General features: G+C 50.5%; 1 protein-coding gene across 2 annotated transcripts in view; it reads right to left on the bottom strand.

The window, feature by feature from the left end:
- The window catches only part of LOC143277133 (ras-related protein Rab-38-like), a 51,933-nt gene that overhangs the window by 18,610 nt on the left and 11,869 nt on the right, over positions 1–21,454 (bottom strand). The window contains exons 1-4 of one of the 2 annotated variants that reach the window (XM_076581874.1): positions 19,359–19,905; positions 11,390–11,515; positions 10,085–10,163; positions 5,815–5,996 (exon numbers count right to left, since the gene is read on the bottom strand). In XM_076581874.1, coding sequence (XP_076437989.1) covers positions 5,815–5,996; positions 10,085–10,163; positions 11,390–11,515; positions 19,359–19,562 — 591 coding nt within the window. In that variant the 5' untranslated portion in view covers positions 19,563–19,905. Of the gene's footprint in view, positions 1–5,814; positions 5,997–10,084; positions 10,164–11,389; positions 11,516–19,358; positions 19,906–21,454 lie in introns of those variants that run through there. The other variant, XM_076581875.1, reaches the window with a different exon arrangement.

Below are 21,454 nucleotides of genomic sequence, written 5' to 3'. Positions count from 1 at the left end.
GTTAAACTCCACACACCTTCACCAACACGACACGACAATGAAGCAAGGTTAAACTCCACACACCATCACCAACACGACAGTGAAGCAAGGTTAAACTCCACACACCATCACCAACACGACACGACAATGAAGCAAGGTTAAACTCCACACACCATCACCAACACGACAGTGAAGCCAGGTTAAACTCCACACACCTTCACCAACACGACAGTGAAGCAAGGTTAAACTCCACACACCTTCACCAACACGACAGTGAAAAAGGTTAAACTCCACACACCATCACCAACACGACAATGAAGCAAGGTTAAACTCCACACACCATCACCAACACGACAATGAAGCAAGGTTAAACTCCACACACCATCACGAACATGACAATGAAGCAAGGTTAAACTCCACACACCATCACCAACACGACAGTGAAGCAAGGTTAAACTCCACACACCTTCACCAACACGACAATGAAGCAAGGTTAAACTCCACACACCATCACCAACACGACAGTGAAGCAAGGTTAAACTCCACACACCATCACCAACACGACAATGAAGCAAGGTTAAACTCCACACACCATCACCAACATGACAATGAAGCAAGGTTAAACTCCACACACCATCACCAACATGACAGTGAAGCAAGGTTAAACTCCACACACCATCACCAACATGACAGTGAAGCAAGGTTAAACTCCACACACCATCATCAACACGACAGTGAAGCAAGGTTAAACTCCACACACCATCACCAACACGACAATGAAGCAAGGTTAAACTCCACACACCATCACCAACATGACAGTGAAGCCAGGTTAAACTCCACACACCATCACCAACATGACAGTGAAGCAAGGTTAAACACACACCAACACCAACATGACAGTGAAGCAAAGTTAAACTCCACACACTATCACCAACATGACAGTGAAGCAAAGTTAAACTCCACACACCATCACCAACACGACAATGAAGCAAGGTTAAACACACACCATCACCAACACGACACGACAGTGAAGCCAGGTTAAACTCCACACACCATCACCAACACGACAATGAAGCAAGGTTAAACTCCACACACCATCACCAACACGACAATGAAGCAAGGTTAAACTCCACACACCATCACCAACACGACAGTGAAGCCAGGTTAAACTCCACACACCATCACCAACACGACAGTGAAGCAAGGTTAAACTCCACACACCTTCACCAACATGACAATGAAGCAAGGTTAAACTCCACACACCATCACCAACATGACAATGAAGCAAGGTTAAACTCCACACACCATCACCAACACGACAGTGAAGCAAGGTTAAACTCCACACACCATCACCAACACGACAATGAAGCAATGTTAAACTCCACACACCATCACCAACACGACAATGAAGCCAGGTTAAACTCCACACACCATCACCAACATGACAGTGAAGCAAGGTTAAACTCCACACACCATCACCAACACGACAGTGAAGCAAGGTTACACTCCACACACCATCACCAACATGACAGTGAAGCAAGGTTAAATTCCACACACCATCACCAACATGACAATGAAGCAAGGTTACACTCCACACACCATCACCAACATGACAGTGAAGCAAAGTTAAACTCCACACACCATCACCAACACGACAGTGAAGCAAGGTTAAACTCCACACACCATCACCAACACGACAATGAAGCAAGGTTAAACACACACCATCACCAACACGACAGTGAAGCAAGGTTAAACTCCACACACCTTCACCAACACGACACGACAATGAAGCAAGGTTAAACTCCACACACCATCACCAACACGACAGTGAAGCAAGGTTAAACTCCACACACCATCACCAACACGACACGACAATGAAGCAAGGTTAAACTCCACACACCATCACCAACACGACAGTGAAGCCAGGTTAAACTCCACACACCTTCACCAACACGACAGTGAAGCAAGGTTAAACTCCACACACCATCACCAACATGACAATGAAGCAAGGTTAAACTCCACACACCTTCACCAACACGACAGTGAAAAAGGTTAAACTCCACACACCATCACCAACACGACAATGAAGCAAGGTTAAACTCCACACACCATCACCAACACGACAATGAAGCAAGGTTAAACTCCACACACCATCACCAACATGACAATGAAGCAAGGTTAAACTCCACACACCATCACCAACACGACAGTGAAGCAAGGTTAAACTCCACACACCTTCACCAACACGACAATGAAGCAAGGTTAAACTCCACACACCATCACCAACACGACAGTGAAGCAAGGTTAAACTCCACACACCATCACCAACACGACAATGAAGCAAGGTTAAACTCCACACACCATCACCAACATGACAATGAAGCAAGGTTAAACTCCACACACCATCACCAACATGACAGTGAAGCAAGGTTAAACTCCACACACCATCACCAACATGACAGTGAAGCAAGGTTAAACTCCACACACCATCATCAACACGACAATGAAGCAAGGTTAAACTCCACACACCATCACCAACACGACAATGAAGCAAGGTTAAACTCCACACACCATCACCAACATGACAGTGAAGCCAGGTTAAACTCCACACACCATCACCAACATGACAGTGAAGCAAGGTTAAACACACACACCAACACCAACATGACAGTGAAGCAAAGTTAAACTCCACACACTATCACCAACATGACAGTGAAGCAAAGTTAAACTCCACACACCATCACCAACACGACAATGAAGCAAGGTTAAACACACACCATCACCAACACGACACGACAGTGAAGCCAGGTTAAACTCCACACACCATCACCAACACGACAATGAAGCAAGGTTAAACTCCACACACCATCACCAACACGACAATGAAGCAAGGTTAAACTCCACACACCATCACCAACACGACAGTGAAGCCAGGTTAAACTCCACACACCATCACCAACACGACAGTGAAGCAAGGTTAAACTCCACACACCTTCACCAACACGACAATGAAGCAAGGTTAAACTCCACACACCATCACCAACATGACAATGAAGCAAGGTTAAACTCCACACACCATCACCAACACGACACGACAATGAAGCAAGGTTAAACTCCACACACCATCACCAACACGACAGTGAAGCCAGGTTAAACTCCACACACCTTCACCAACACGACAATGAAGCAAGGTTAAACTCCACACACCATCACCAACACGACAGTGAAGCAAGGTTAAACTCCACACACCTTCACCAACACGACAGTGAAAAAGGTTAAACTCCACACACCATCACCAACACGACAATGAAGCAAGGTTAAACTCCACACACCATCACCAACACGACAATGAAGCAAGGTTAAACTCCACACACCATCACCAACACGACAATGAAGCAAGGTTAAACTCCACACACCTTCACCAACACGACAATGAAGCAAGGTTAAACTCCACACACCATCACCAACATGACAATGAAGCAAGGTTAAACTCCACACACCATCACCAACACGACAGTGAAGCAAGGTTAAACTCCACACACCTTCACCAACACGACAATGAAGCAAGGTTAAACTCCACACACCATCACCAACACGACAATGAAGCAAGGTTAAACTCCACACACCATCACCAACACGACAATGAAGCAAGGTTAAACTCCACACACCATCACCAACATGACAATGAAGCAAGGTTAAACTCCACACACCATCACCAACATGACAGTGAAGCAAGGTTAAACACACACCATCACCAACATGACAGTGAAGCAAGGTTAAACTCCACACACCATCACCAACACGACAGTGAAGCCAGGTTAAACTCCACACACCATCACCAACACGACAGTGAAGCAAGGTTAAACTCCACACACCTTCACCAACACGACAGTGAAGCAAGGTTAAACTCCACACACCATCACCAACACGACAATGAAGCAAGGTTAAACTCCACACACCATCACCAACATGACAGTGAAGCAAGGTTAAACTCCACACACCATCACCAACATGACAGTGAAGCAAGGTTAAACTCCACACACCATCACCAACACGACAATGAAGCAAGGTTAAACTCCACACACCATCACCAACACGACAATGAAGCCAGGTTAAACTCCACACACCATCACCAACATGACAATGAAGCAAGGTTAAACTCCACACACCATCACCAACACGACAGTGAAGCAAGGTTAAACTCCACACACCATCACCAACACGACAGTGAAGCAAGGTTAAACTCCACACACCATCACCAACACGACAATGAAGCCAGGTTAAACTCCACACACCTTCACCAACATGACAGTGAAAAAGGTTAAACTCCACACACCATCACCAACACGACAATGAAGCAAGGTTAAACTCCACACACCATCACCAACACGACAGTGAAGCCAGGTTAAACTCCACACACCTTCACCAACACGACAGTGAAGCAAGGTTAAACTCCACACACCATCACCAACATGACAGTGAAGCAAGGTTAAACTCCACACACCATCACCAACACGACAATGAAGCCAGGTTAAACACACACCAACACGACAATGAAGCCAGGTTAAACTTCACTGAATAAACAACAGGAGGAGGAACACAGGAAAGAAGCAAGAGGTAAGAATGGACAATTCTCCGTACAGAATTCATCCAAGAGTTGTTCACCAAACCCTCCTTGGCTGATCACACTACACACATCACCAACACAACAATGAACCAACAGAAAAAATCCACTTCATGTTCATGTTTTACACACATCAACACCAACACTTCACATTAATGTTTTACACACATAATCACCAGCACTTCATGTTAATGTTTTATACACATCAACACCAGCACTTCATGTTAATGTTTTATACACATCAACACCAGCACTTCATGTTAATGTTTTACTCACATCAACACCAACACAACAATGAAACTCCCCCCTCCCCAAACCCTATCCACCCCCCTCACACTGTTCCCCTCCCCCAATCCCTGTCCCCCCACACTGTTCCCCTCCCCCAATCCCTGTCCCCCCCCCCACACTGTTCCCCTCCCCCAATCCCTGTCCCCCCCCCACACTGTTCCCCTCCCCCAATCCTTGTCCCCCCCACACTGTTCCCCTCCCCCAATCCCTGTCCTCCATCACACTGTTCCCCTCCCCCAATCCCTGTCCCCCCACACTGTTCCCCCCCAATCCCTGTCCCCCCACACTGTTCCCCTCCCCCAATCCCTGTCCCCCCCCACACTGTTCCCCTCCCCCAATCCTTGTCCCCCCTCACACTGTTCCCCTCCCCCAATCCTTGTCCCCCCCTCCCTCACACTGTTCCCCTCCCCCAATCCCTGTCCCCCTCCCCCAATCCCTGTCCCCCCCCACACTGTTCCCCTCCCCCAATCCCTGTCCCCCCTCACACTGTTCCCCTCCCCCAATCTCTGTCCCCCCTCACACTGTTCCCCTCCCCCAATCCCTGTCCCCCCCACACTGTTCCCCTCCCCCAATCCCTGTCCCCCCCACACTGTTCCCCTCCCCCAATCCCTGTCCCCCCCACACTGTTCCCCTCCCCCAATCCCTGTCCCCCCTCACACTGTTCCCCTCCCCCAATCCTTGTCCCCCCTCACCCCCCAAACCCTGTCCCCCCACACACCGTCCCCCCCCAACCAATCCCTTTCCCCCTCTCCCCCAATCCCTGTCCCCCCTCCCCCAATCCCTGTAACCCCCCAACCAAACCCTGTCCCCCCCTTACCCCCTGATCACTGTCCCCCTCCCCAATCCCTCCAGCAAACCCTGACCCCCCCCTCCAATCCCTGTTCCTCTCCCCCCTAAGCCTGCACCTCCTTCCCCCCCCTCACCTTGTTAGCCAGCAGCACACAGGGCACAGGTGACCCATCGGACAGCTGCACTTTGCTGTCCAGGTCGTTTTTCCACTTGGTCACTGCATCAAAGGTCGACGCCCGCGTCACGTCAAACACAATGAACGCCCCCACCGCCTCCTTGTAGTACACACGCGTCATGTTGCCGAACCGCTCCTGACCTGAGTCACACACCACTACGTCAACAGTTTGGGTCAGTGACACACCACTACGTCAACAGTTTGGGTCAGTGACACACCACTACGTCAACAGTTTGGGTCAGTCACACACCACTACGTCAACAGTTTGGGTCAGTCACACACCACTACGTCAACAGTTTGGGTCAGTGACACACCACTACGTCAACAGTTTGGGTCAGTGACACACCACTACGTCAACAGTTTGGGTCAGTCACACACCACTACGTCAACAGTTTGGGTCAGTCACACACCACTACTTCAACAGATTTCGTCAGTCAGTGAGACACCACTTCATCAACCGATTGGTTCAGTGAGTGACACACCACTTCATCAGATTGGGTCAGTGAGTGACACACCACTTCATCAGATTGGGTCAGTCAGTGACACACCACTTCATCAGATTGGGTCAGTGAGTGACACACCACTTCATCAGATTGGGTCAGTGAGTGACACACCACTTCATCAGATTGGGTCAGTCAGTGACACACCATTTCAACACATTGGGTCAGTCAGTGACACACCACTTCGACACATTGGGTCAGTCAGTGACACACCACTTCAACACATTGGGTCAGTGAGTGACACACCACTTCATCAGACTGGGTCGGTAAGTGACACACCACTTCATCAACAGATTGGGTCAGTCAGTGACACACCACTTCATCAACACATTGGGTCAGTCAGTGACACACCACTTCATCAGATTGGGTCAGTCAGTGACACACCACTTCATCGAACACATTGGGTCAGTCAGTGACACACCACTTCATCAACACATTGGGTCAGTCAGTGACACACCACTTTATCATACTGGGTCAGTCAGTGACACACCACTTTATCAACACATTGGGTCAGTCAGTGACACACCACTTCATCAGATTGGGCCAGTCAGTGAGGATGCTGAAGAGAGCAGCCCACATTTCATACAGAGAGGGGCCATAACCACTGACAACAGTTATACAACACAGAGAGGGGCCATAATCACTGACAACAGTTATACAACACAGAGAGGGGCCATAATCACTGACAACAGTTATACAACACAGAGAGGGGCCATAATCACTGACAACAGTTATACAACACAGAGAGGGGCCATAATCACTGACAACAGTTATACAACACAGAGAGGGGCCATAACCACTGACAACAGTTATACAACACAGAGAGGGGCCATAACCACTGACAACAGTTATACAACACAGAGAGGGGCCATAACCACTGACAACAGTTATACAACACAGAGAGGGGCCATAACCACTGACAACAGTTATACAACACAGAGAGGGGCCATAATCACTGACAACAGTTATACAACACAGAGAGGGGCCATAATCACTGACAACAGTAACACAACACAATACAGTACTGCAGAAAGATGGCTTCAATCACTGACATATAGCATAGCATGAACTGCCCGTGTTCTTCACTGAGAAATAGCATAGCATGAACTGCCCGTGTTCTTCACTGAGAAATAGCATAGCATGAACTGCCTGTGTTCTTCACTGAGAAATAGCATAGCATGAACTGCCCGTGTTCTTCACTGAGAAATGGCACATCATGAACTGCCCTGGCACAACACATCATGAACTGCCCTGGCACAACATGAACTGCCTTGGCACAACACAGCATGAACTGCCCTGGCACAACATGAACTGCCTTGGCACAACACATCATGAACTGCCTTGGCACATCATGAACTGCCCTGGCACAACACAACATGAACTGCCCTGGCACATCATGAACTGCCTTGGCACATCATGAACTGCCCTGGCACAACACATCATGAACTGCCCTGGCACATCATGAACTGCCCAGGCACAACATGATGCCAAGCTCTCTCAGGAGACGGGTCGCCGTTCCAGTGTGTGAGCTGTTGGGTGCCATCTGACTGAAGTAGTGGGGCGTTTTCCTTGTCACACCCTTCTTCCTCTGTGTGTGGTCTGTTTTCATTCTGGGCCAGTGGTGTGCCTGTGTGTCTACCTGGTGACAGATCTTCCTGGGACTTTCCTCCCTCCTGCCACTGCCTTCAACGGAGCCCCATGTTCAACGCTGGAACAGTCTTCGTTTCCCTGTCCCAGTTTCCTCACACCCACTCCCCCTCTCCCACGTTCCCAACGTACCCTTTTCCACTGTCCCCCTCCTCCACGTTCCCAACGTACCCTTTTCCATTGTCCCCCTCTCCCACGTTCCCAACGTACCCTTTTCCATTGTCCCCCTCCTCCACGTTCCCAACGTACCCTTTTCCATTGTCCCCCTCCTCCACGTTCCCAACGTACCCTTTTCCATTGTCCCCCTCCTCCACGTTCCCAACGTACCCTTTTCCATTGTCCCCCTCCTCCACGTTCCCAACGTACCCTTTTCCATTGTCCCCCTCCTCCACGTTCCCAACGTACCCTTTTCCATTGTCCCCCTCTCCCACGTTCCCAACGTACCCTTTTCCATTGTCCCCCTCCTCCACGTTCCCAACGTACCCTTTTCCATTGTCCCCCTCTCCCACGTTCCCAATGTACCCTTTTCCATTGTCCCCCTCCTCCACGTTCCCAACGTACCCTTTTCCATTGTCCCCCTCCTCCACGTTCCCAACGTACCCTTTTCCATTGTCCCCCTCTCCCACGTTTCCAACGTACCCTTTTCCATTGTCCCCCTCCTCCACGTTTCCAATGTACCCTTTTCCACTGTCCCCCTCTCCCACATTCCCAATGTACCCTTTTCCATTGTCCCCCTCCTCCACGTTCCCAACGTACCCTTTTCCATTGTCCCCCTCCTCCACGTTCCCAACGTACCCTTTTCCATTGTCCCCCTCCTCCACGTTCCCAACGTACCCTTTTCCATTGTCCCCCTCCTCCACGTTCCCAACGTACCCTTTTCCATTGTCCCCCTCTCCCACGTTCCCAACGTACCCTTTTCCATTGTCCCCCTCCTCCACGTTTCCAACGTACCCTTTTCCATTGTCCCCCTCTCCCCATCCTACCTTAACCCTAGAGTCTACAAGTGACTTCAATCTTCAGCTGTTGGGTGGAGTTCGCGTCAGGTGAACTCTGGTAGTGTCGATGTGCTGGACTGGTGCTGCAGTGACTTTGCGACATGGATTGGAACTGAATTAGTTAATTGTGCTGTAGGTAGATGGGGGGAAACTTTTGTGTGCTTTGATTTATCATGTCTTTATTTCGTTTCATTACAGTAAAGAACCCAGCTGAAATTTACTGCGACTGTGTGTTTGTGTTGTCAGGAAGTTAGTTTGGGAAAGGGTGGGGGTACATGGGCAACCCCTTTCAGGTTGTGACAAACTGCCCTGGCACCACACAACATGAACTGCCCTGGCACAACGCAACATGAACTGCCCTGGCACAACGCAACATGAACTGCCCTGGCACAACACAACATGAACTGCCCTGGCACCACACAACATGAACTGCCCTGGCACAACGCAACATGAACTGCCCTGGCACAACATGGCACAACATGAACTGCCCTGGCACAGCACAACATGAACTGCCCTGGCACAACATGAACTGCCCTGGCACCACACAACATGAACTGCCCTGGCACCACACAACATGAACTGCACCACACAACATGAACTGCCCTGGCACCACACAACATGAACTGCACCACACAACATGAACTGCACCACACAACATGAACTGCCCTGGCACCACACAACATGAACTGCACCACACAACATGAACTGCACCACACAACATGAACTGCCCTGGCACCACACAACATGAACTGCACCACACAACATGAACTGCACCACACAAGAACTGCACCACACAACATGAACTGCACCACACAACATGAACTTGAACTGCACCACACAACATGAACTGCACCACACAACATGAACTGCACCACACAACATGAACTGCCCTGGCACCACACAACATGAACTGCACCACACAACATGAACTGCACCACACAACATGAACTGCCCTGGCACCACACAACATGAACTGCCCTGGCACCACACAACATGAACTGCACCACACAACATGAACTGCACCACACAACATGAACTGCACCATGAACTGCACCACACAACAAGACAAGACCTGCTCTTCACTGACCTGCAATGTCCCACAGCTGCAGACGAATGAGAGTGTCGGCATCCCAGTTGATGACCTTCAGCGCAAAGTCCACTCCAATCTGAATGCGGGGTCAAGGTCCACATGAGGTTTGTGTGGCTGGGAAGTTTGGAATCATCGTCATGGAGTGATTAGCAGGCATTCAAATGAAAGGTTGAAGGCCACCCAGCCTTTTATGACCATTGGGGCAATGAATTCATACATATTGTGTCTAGGGTTTTGTAAAGGAAGGCGGGCCCAGTCACCTCTTTCTGCCATTTTAACCTTCCTCTACCCAAGTCAGGTACTCATTCAGACCTGGGTTCAGTGAAAAAAAGGATTAAGGTTCCTTTCCCATGGACATCACACCTGGCTGAAATGGGGGCTTGAACACACACACACACACAGACACAGACACACACACAGACACACACAGACACACACACACAGACAGACACAGACACACACAGACACACACACACACACACACAGACACACACACACACAAACACAGACACACACACACACAGACACACACACAGACACACACACACACAGACACACACACACACAGACACACACACACAGACACACACAACACAAGAGTTCTTGTTTTTAGTTTCTGTTTCTCAAGAAGATGTCAATACGTTCAGATAAATCTGAAAATGCTACATCACATCTGCTATGCAGATGCCTGATCAACAGCATAGCCCAATGTGCTTAGTCAGACCTTGAGTGCAAGCATATATATTTGTGTACCTATCAGAGTGGATTCACCTGAGGATAACACTTATGTTGCCTTGGGTTCTCTTTCAGCATGCCAATGGGGCCTTGGTTTATCGTCTCATCCAAATGACAAGACACTCAAATAGTAAAGAGTGGTAACTCTCTCCATTACACAAGGTACACAACTTCAAGTCATGTGTCAATGACAAGACACTCGGTTTGATTTTTGCAGTCTAGCATGGGAGGAAGGGACAGAGCAGCAATCCAGCCCACACCCTCACGGACACACAGCCCACACCCTCACGGACACACAGCCCACACCCTCACGGACACACAGCCGACACACAGCCCACACCCTCACGGACACACAGCCGACACACAGCCCACACCCTCACGGACACACAGCCCACACCCTCACGGACACAGAGCAACAATCCAGCCCACACCCTCACGGACACAGAGCAGCAATCCAGCCCACACCCTCACCCTCACGGACACTGTGTTGGCATGTCAGTCTCTGAACCACTCAACCAACTCCCCCCGCCCCCCAAAAAACCCACCCCCACACACAACAAAGGATACAGTGGCTCTGTAGTGCTGAGAAAAGAACTGGTGAACGTAACGTTTAATGATGGAGGTCTTGCCTGTCCCCAGCTCCCCGATCACCAGTATCTTGAACAGGTGTTCTTTTTTCTCTCCTCCCCCTGCCTGCAAAAACACACACCTGGACATTATATTTTCATCTTTACACAGAACCAGTACTCCGTGTGTGTGTGTGCGTGTGTGTGTGTGTGTGTGTGTGTGTGTGTGTGTGTGTGTGTGTGGAGGAAGGGGAGGAGGTGCGGTGTATATGTATGTTGTGAATTGTATTGTGTTGTACTGAAATGAACTGAATTGAAATGTTGCACTGTGTTGCACTGTGTTGCGTTGTTGTGCGTTGTGTTGTCTTGTGCTGTCTTGTACTCCGTTATTTTGTGTGTGTGTGTGTGTGTGTGTGTGTGTGTGTGTGTGTGTGTGTGTGTGTGTGTGCATGTGTATGTGTATGTGTGTGTGTGTATAAACACACCAACACATGTACACAATATATATGTGTACAAACACCAACACATGTGTACAAACACACCACTGAACACACATGCAAGCTAAATGATGTGTACAAACACACCACTGAACACACATGCAAGCTAAATAATGTGTACAAACACACCACTGAACATACCTGCAAAGAATATGATGTGAACAAACACACTAACACACATGACAATCTGGCAGTGGGACAGACTTTCTACAAGTGGACACTGAGGAGAAGGGACTAATATGTCTATGAATCCTGACCGTCCTTGGAAACTTAATCAGTTCTGAAAATATAAAGAAGCATAGATCTGCAGACAGACAGACAGACAGACAGACAGACAGACAGAGGGGTTAGGGGGGAAGGGAGAGAGACAGATATACAGAGACAGAGACAGATGGAGGCAGATAGATAAACAGAGGGAGAGAGGAGGGAGGGGGAACAGTAAAGCAAAGAATGAGGGACATAGAGGAGGAGGAGGAAACCCCAATAACATCCCCCCCCTCCAACTGACGCCCCACACCCCAACAACACCACTACCGGCAGGTTCAGCCAGACAGACAGACAGAAACCCCAATAACACCCCCCCCCCCTCCCCAACTGACGCCCCACACCCCAACAACACCAGTACCGGCAGGTTCAGCCAGCCAGACAGACAGAAACCCCAATAACACCCCCCCCCCCTTCCCCAACTGACACCCCACACCCCAACAACACCAGTGCCGGCAGGTTCAGACAGACAGAACCCCCCCCCCCCCCCATATCGCTAATTCACAACCCACACCCCAACACCATTCAGTACAGTCAGGCTTAGCAAGACAGACAGAGTCCCCATATCACCCTCCCCCCTATATCCCTATTTCATGCCCCACACCCCAACACCGTTCAGTACAGTCAGGCTTAGCAAGACAGAGCCCCCATATCACCCCCCCCCCTCGCAACCCCCCCCCCCCTCCCAACATCCCCAACTCGTGCCCCACACCCCAACACCAGTCAGTTCTGGAGGTTCAGCCAGACAGACAGAAATACCATACCCCCGCCCACATCCCCAACTCATCCCCCTCCCAAACATGCCAACACATGCCCTCCCCCTTTCCCCCCAACCCCACACACATGCTCCCCAACCAGCCCCCCCCCCCACCCCAACACCATAGAGTACCGGAAGGTTCAGCCAGACAGACAGACACCCCCCCCCCCCAACACAACCCCCCCACACACACACCCCTCCCCCCACCCCAACTCCACTCAGTACCGGAAGGTTCAGCCAGACAGACAGACCCCACCCCCCAACACATGCCCGCCCCCCCCTCCCCAACACATGCCTGCACCCCCAACACCACTCAGTACCGGAAGGTTCAGCCAGCCAGACAGACACCCCCCACGCCCCTTGACACAAATGCCACCCCCCCCCCATCCCCAACTCATGCCCCCCTCCCCCACCCCAACTCCACTCAGTACCGGAAGGTTCAGCCAGGAAGGGGAGCGAGGTGGTTTGGTCAGCCCGTGTCCAGCTGGCATGTCCTTCACACACCACGGCCACCACAACTACATCATCATCCACATCGTCACCACGGCCACCACAACTACATTATCATCCACATCGTCACCACGGCCACCACAACCACATCATCAGCCACATCGTCACCACGGTCACCACAACCACATCATCATCCACATCGTCACCACGGCCACCACAACCACATCATCATCCACATCGTCAACATGGCCACCACAACCACATCATCAGCCACATCGTCACCACAACCACATCACCAGCCACATCGTCACCACAACCACATCATCAGCCACATCGTCACCACAACCACCACAACAACCACAACATCATCAGCCACATCGTCACCACAGCCACAACCACATTATCAGCCACATCGTCACCACGGTCACCACAACAACCACATCATCATCAGCCACATCATCACCACGGCCACCACAACCACATCATCAGCCACATCGTCACTACGGCCACCACAACCACATCATCAGCCACATCGTCACCACGGCCACCACAACCACATCATCAGCCACATCGTCACCACGGCCACCACAATCATATCATCATCAGCCACATCGTCACCACAACACCATCAGCCACATCGTCACCACGGCCACCACAACAACCACAACATCATCAGCCACATCGTCACCACAGCCACAACCACATTATCAGCCACATCGTCACCACGGTCACCACAACAACCACATCATCATCAGCCACATCATCACCACGGCCACCACAACCACATCATCAGCCACATCGTCACTACGGCCACCACAACCACATCATCAGCCACATCGTCACCACGGTCACCACAACCACATCATCAGCCACATCGTCACCACGGTCACCACAACCACATCATCATCCACATCGTCACCACGGCCACCACAACCACATCATCATCCACATCGTCAACATGGCCACCACAACCACATCATCAGCCACATCGTCACCACAACCACATCACCAGCCACATCGTCACCACAACCACATCATCAGCCACATCGTCACCACAACCACCACAACATCATCAGCCACATCGTCACCACAGCCACAACCACATTATCAGCCACATCGTCACCACGGTCACCACAACAACCACCTCATCATCAGCCACATCGTCACCACGGCCACCACAACCACATCGTCACCACGGCCACCACAACCACCTCATCATCAGCCACATCGTCACCACGGCCACAACAACCACATGACCACATCATCATCAGCAACATGGTCACATGGTCTTCACACACACCACAGCCACCACCACAACAACCACATGACCACATCATCATCAGCAACATGGTCACATGGTCTTCACACACACCACAGCCACCACCACAACAACCACATCATCATCAGCAACATGGTCACATGGTCTTCACACACACCACAGCCACCACCACAACAACCACATCATCATCAGCAACATGGTCACATGGTCTTCACACACACCACAGCCACCACCACAACAACCACATGACCACATCATCATCAGCAACATGGTCACATGGTCTTCACACACACCACAGCCACCACAACAACCACATGACCACATCATCATCAGCAACATGGTCACATGGTCTTCACACACACCACAGCCACAACAACCACATGACCACATCATCATCAGCAACATGGTCACATGGTCTTCACACACACCACAGCCACCACAACCACAAACAATAAATGAACACCTTTTGCATCAGAAAAAAACATGTACGTCTTCCACATCCACATCACATGATACAAAATGATACATTACAATACAAGATTATTACGCCTGTCATCATTATCAAACATATGTTGGTTTTGTTATGTCATGTCATGACCCAAAGATTATTACGCCTGTCATCATTATCAAACATAAGTTGGTTTTGTTATGTCATGTCATGACCCAAAGATTATTACGCCTGTCATCATTATCAAACATAAGTTGGTTTCGTTATGCCATGTCATGCTCTTGACCTTGACATACATGACCTTGACAATCAATCAGGGTCATCAGTGATCTCACGATATCACGTGTGTGGAGTCTGGACAGAAGCCTGCTCTGTCTTTCACCTCTGACACAAGCTCCTGGCTCGCAACAATTGTTTTAAAGGGGGCGAGCGGGAACTGGGATGGGGGTGTTCAACTATCAATATTTTATTAACTTTGGACTCGGTAAGATTTCTTTCCTCGGAGCCGGTAGATGCCGGGAAAAAGCAGACATCAAAGTATAGACCCCCCACCACACACACACACACACCACTAGCAGTCACGGTAAAATAACACTGACAGTAAAAACAAAATTTTCAAAACTAAACAAAAAAACAACTGGTGCTGCAAACAAGACAAGCAGTGAAAACACCACCAGCACCAGCACCAGCAACACCGCCACCAACACCACCACCAACAACAACACCAACACCACCAACATCACCAACATCACCAACACCACCAACACCGCCACCAACACCACCACCACCAACACCACCACCACCACCAACATCACCAACACCACCAACAACGACACCAACACCACCAACACCACCAACACCGCCACCAACACCACCACCACCAACATCACCAACACCACCACCACCACCAACACCAACATCACCAACACCACCAACAACGACACCAACACCACCAACAAAATCGAAATCCTCCGTTTTGAGTTTTGAACCACTCCCCACACCACCACCACATCCCCAACTACACGAACAACTGAACACTCCCACACCGCTGTGAACTCTTGGAACAACTCTCACGGTCCCCGCTCTCCCCCTCCCGCCCCATTCACATCATTAAAACATTTTATTGGTAGCTGACATCTCCACAATCACATGACCAAACGCCCTTTCAACCGCCATTAAACTGGCATGTAAGAAACGTCTGTATCTCTACCACTCTTTCAACCGTCATAAAACTGGCATGTAAGAAACGTCTGTATCTCTACCACCCTTTCAACCGCCATTAAACTGGCATGTAAGAAACGTCTGTATCTCTACCACTCTTATCGCTCCTGCCGCAACCCCCCTCACCCACACCCCTGACACCTCCTCACCCCCACTCTCCTCCCACTGGTTTGCTATCAGCCCCTGTCCACACCGATTCCCATCACAGAGTGGGAAATTATCTCTGTCCACACTGATTCCCATCACAGAGTGGGAATTATCTCTGTCCACACTGATTCCCATCACAGAGCGGGAAATTATCTCTGTCCACACTGATTCCCATCACAGAGTGGGAATTATCTCTGTCCACACTGATTCCCATCACAGAGTGGGAATTATCTCTGTCCACACTGATTCCCATCACAGAGCGGGAAATCATATCTGTCCACACTGATTCCCATCACAGAGCGGGAAATATCTCTGTCCACACTGATTCCCATCACAGAGCGGGAAATCATATCTGTCCACACTGATTCCCATCACAGAGCGGGAAATTATCTCGGTCACAGCGGCGTTCGATCCCATCATTTCCATGACTGGTGCTCCGCCCTCCTGGATCATTGACTAGACCACGACCCACGTCCTCCCCGCACCTCTAGGACAACATGGATGTGTGGACAACGTGGCTAACAGTACACCTCTCTAGGACAACATGGATGTGTGGACAACGTGGCTAACAGTACACCTCTCTAGGACAACATGGATGTGTGGACAACATGGCTGACAGTACACCTCTCTAGGACAACATGGATGTGTGGACAACGTGGCTAACAGTACGCCTCTCTAGGACAACATGGCTAACAGTACACCTCTCTAGGACAACATGGATGTGTGGACAACGTGGCTAACAGTACACCTCTCTAGGACAACATGGATGTGTGGACAAAGTGGCTAACAGTACACCTCTCTAGGACAACGTGGCTAACAGTACACCTCTCTAGGACAACATGGCTGACAGTACACCTCTCTAGGGCAACATCGATGTAAGGACAACATGGCTAACAATATACCTCTCTAGGACAATACTATGTATGGACGACATGGTTAACAGTACACCTCTCTAGGACAATCCTTCCCACACCACACCATCCTCCTCCCTACACCACACCACACCATCCTCCTCCCCACACCACACCACACCATCCTTCCTCCATCCTCCCCACACCACACCATACCTTCCTCTCCACACCACACCATCCATCCTCCCCACACCACACCACACCATCCTCCCCACACCGCACCATCCTTCACACCATCCTTCCTCCCCACACCACACCATCTTTCCTCCATCCTCCCCACACCACAACACACCACACCATCCTTCCCCCCCACACCACACCATCCTTCCCCCCCACACCACACCATCCTTCCTCCCCACACCACACCACACCATCCTTCCTCCCCACACCACACCATCCTCCCCACACCACACCACACCATCCTTCACACCATCCATCCTCCCCACACCACACCACACCATCCTTCCTCCCCACACCACACCATCCTCCCCACACCACACCACACCACACCATCCTTCCTCCCCACACCACACCATCCTCCCCACACCGCACCATCCTTCACACCATCCTTCCCCCCCACACCACACCATCTTTCCTCCATCCTCCCCACACCACACCATCCTCCTCCCCACACCACACCATCCTCCCCACACCGCACCATCCTTCACACCATCCTTCCCCCCCACACCACACCATCTTTCCTCCATCCTCCCCACACCACACCATCCTCCTCCCCACACCACACCACACCATCCTTCCTCCATCCTCCCCACACCACACCACACCTTCCTCCCCACACCACACCATCCATCCTCCCCACACCACACCACACCACACCATCCTCCCCACACCACACCATCCTTCCTCCATCCTCCCCACACCACACCATCCTTCCCCCCCACACCACACCATCCATCCTCCCCACACCACACGGGGTTCCCTGACTGCCATACACCACACAGGGTTCCCTGACCACCACACACCATACTGGGTTCCCTGACCACCACACGGGGTTCCCTGACCACCACACCACATGGGGTTCCCTGACCACCACACAGGGTTCCCTGATCACCACACGGGGTTCCCTGACCACCACACACCACACAGGGTTCCCTGACCACAACACTGGGTTCCCTGACAACCACACACCACACAGGGTTCCCTGACTACCACACGGGGTTCCCTGACCACCACACACCATACAGGGTTCCCTGACCACCACAATGGGTTCCCTGACTGCCATACACCACACTGGGTTCCCTGACAACCACACACCACACAGGGTTCCCTGACCACCACACACCACACAGGGTTCCCTTGCCACCACCCTGGGTTCCCTGACAACCACACACCACACAGGGTTCCCTGACCACCACACACCATACTGGGTTCCCTGACCACCACACGGGGTTCCTTGACCACCACACACCACACGGGGTTCCCTGACCACCACATGGGGTTCCCTGACCACCACACTGGGTTCCCTGACCACCACACACCACACGGGGTTCCCTGACCACCACACGGGGTTCCCTGACCACCACACTGGGTTCCATGACCACCACACACCACACAGGGTTCCCTTACCACCACACTGGGTTCCCTGACCACCACACACCACACGGGGTTCCCTGACCACCACATGGGGTTCCCTTACCACCACACAGGGTTCCCTGACCACACCACACCGGGTTCCCTGACCACCACACAGGGTTCCCTGACCACAACACAACACACGGGGTTCCCTGACCACCACATGGGGTTCCGTGACCACCACACAGGGTTCCCTGAACACACCACACCACACGGGGTTCCCTGACCACCACATGGGGTTCCCTGACCACCACACTGGGTTCCCTGACCACCACACACCACAATGGGTTCCCTGATCACCACACGGGTTCCCCGACCACCACACACCACATGGGGTTCCCTGACAACCACACACCACACGGGTTCCTTGACAACTACACGGGGTTCCCTGAACACTACACACCATACAGGGTTCCGTGACCACGACAGCGGCGTTATAACCACGTGCCAGCACGGCCACCTCGGGTTCCGAGATCCCTCCGCTCGTGGAATACATCGTCCTGGTCCTCAGATGACTGTGACAGCTGTCAGCTTCACTCTTTAACTGCTCGTGGAACACAAAGGTGATATCGTCCACTGTTGTTGTTGTTGACATAGGTGATATCATTCACTGCCGTTGTTGACAATGGTGATATCGTCCACTGCTTTTGTTGACAAAGGCGATATCGTCCACTGCTGTTGACAAAGGTGATATCGTCCACTGCTGTTGACAAAGGTGATATCGTCCACTGCTGTTTGACAAAGGTGATACCGTCCACTACTGTTGACAAAGGCGATATCGTCCACTGCTGTTGACAAAGGCGATATCGTCCACTGCTGTTGGCAAAGGTGATATCGTCCACTGCTGTTGTTGCTGACAAAGGTGACAAAGTCGTGTGGAACAACCAAACAGGTATCTGAGAATGAAGAAAACCTCGTGTCCTTTTATTGTGTGTAATTTTTCTGTTTCCTCTTTCTTTCTGTTTGCTCCAATAATATGCCCATCTTTTCTTCCTGGACTATCCCCTGCGACAGACACCTGCCCAGCATTACGTGTGGTAGATCATGGGACCCAATTCCTCCACGCTCGTCCACACACCAAGTTCAGCACACACAAGTGGTGTGTGGGGAGGGGGAGAGGGAGGAAGGGGTTTTCAACTCAGTGAATGAGGACCGCGTGACTCCCAGTCCATTCAGGCATCACATGACAAGCCCAGGGTGTCGGGTGTTGGTGGTTTTTTGTTGTTTTTTTACTTCTTTTTTTCTCTCTTTCATTCTGCTAAAGGATTGCTTTGTGTCTTCCCCACTCTCCTCCCCCTCCCACCTCTCCAGTCCCTGCTCAAAAAACGTCTGCTTTTCACGTCTGTCCAAAAGCACGTGTTCCTCACTGCGGCCTTGGCTTCTGGACGTTTTCTGTGACCACACATTACTGGTCCACTGTGACCTGTAAACACGTTCATTCTCTTTCCCCCCAAACCTTGCAAGTGCTCGCCCTGACTATGTTTTCATACCACTCACATCCAAAAGGAGTAACAGTCGGCTAAAAAGATCCTCAGGGTTAAAACGTGTGACCCACATTTCGCGTCTCACACACTTTTTGTGTTGCAACTGTTGATAATTTGGCTAAACAGAATTGTATCAAAAAGCCACAAGATAACTGGGTCTCATTGTTACTAAGTGGGTGATGACACAGACAAGATAAGGAAGAAATAAAGAGCGAGTTCACTTCAGTCTTCAGTCTCTCACTCTCTCAGCAAACAGAAAACAGACAAGGAATTTCCCCTGAGCCAGTTATAATTATTAAGACAAAATGAAAAAAAAAGTTTTTCCTCCACTCACGCACACTCTTTTCACACAGATAAAAGTTATTTCAAATTTTGTTTTTTAAACCCAGGAATAAATGTCTTGACTGTCACAAATCATAATCCTCTCCATGCAGTTGCTCTTGGTTGATCCAATCCAGAGGATCGCACATTCAGACTGGAGTTACAGCACATACATATAGCGCGCGCGCGCGCATACACACACACACACACACACACGAACATGCACAGCTCACGATTCACCCACACTTTTTTTTTTAAATTTTACAGTTATAACAGGTATTCTAAATACACAAATAATATTTCTCGTTCCTCCTCTCTGGTCACAGGCATTCGTAACTCACTCTATCACACTGATACACCATCCCTGGCTGACGTAACATTCAGGGGTTACTCTGTCACACTGATATACCATCCCTGGCTGACGTTACATTCAGTGGTTACTCTGTCACACTGATACACCATCCCCGGCTGATGTTACAGTCAGTGGTTACTCTGTCACACTGATACACCATCCCTGGCTGACGTTACATTCAGGGGTTACCCTGTCACACTGATATACCATCCCTGGCTGACGTTACATTCAGTGGTTACTCTGTCACACTGATACACCATCCCTGGCTGACGTTACATTCAGTGGTTACTCTGTCACACTGATATACCATCCTTGGCTGACGTTACATTCAGTGGTTACTCT

The sequence above is a fragment of the Babylonia areolata genome, chromosome 33, assembly GCF_041734735.1.
Source record: "Babylonia areolata isolate BAREFJ2019XMU chromosome 33, ASM4173473v1, whole genome shotgun sequence".
Taxonomy (NCBI): domain Eukaryota; kingdom Metazoa; phylum Mollusca; class Gastropoda; order Neogastropoda; family Buccinidae; genus Babylonia; species Babylonia areolata.
The sequence above is the reverse complement of the archived record's forward strand: the minus strand, read 5'-3'. Positions and strand labels throughout refer to the sequence as shown.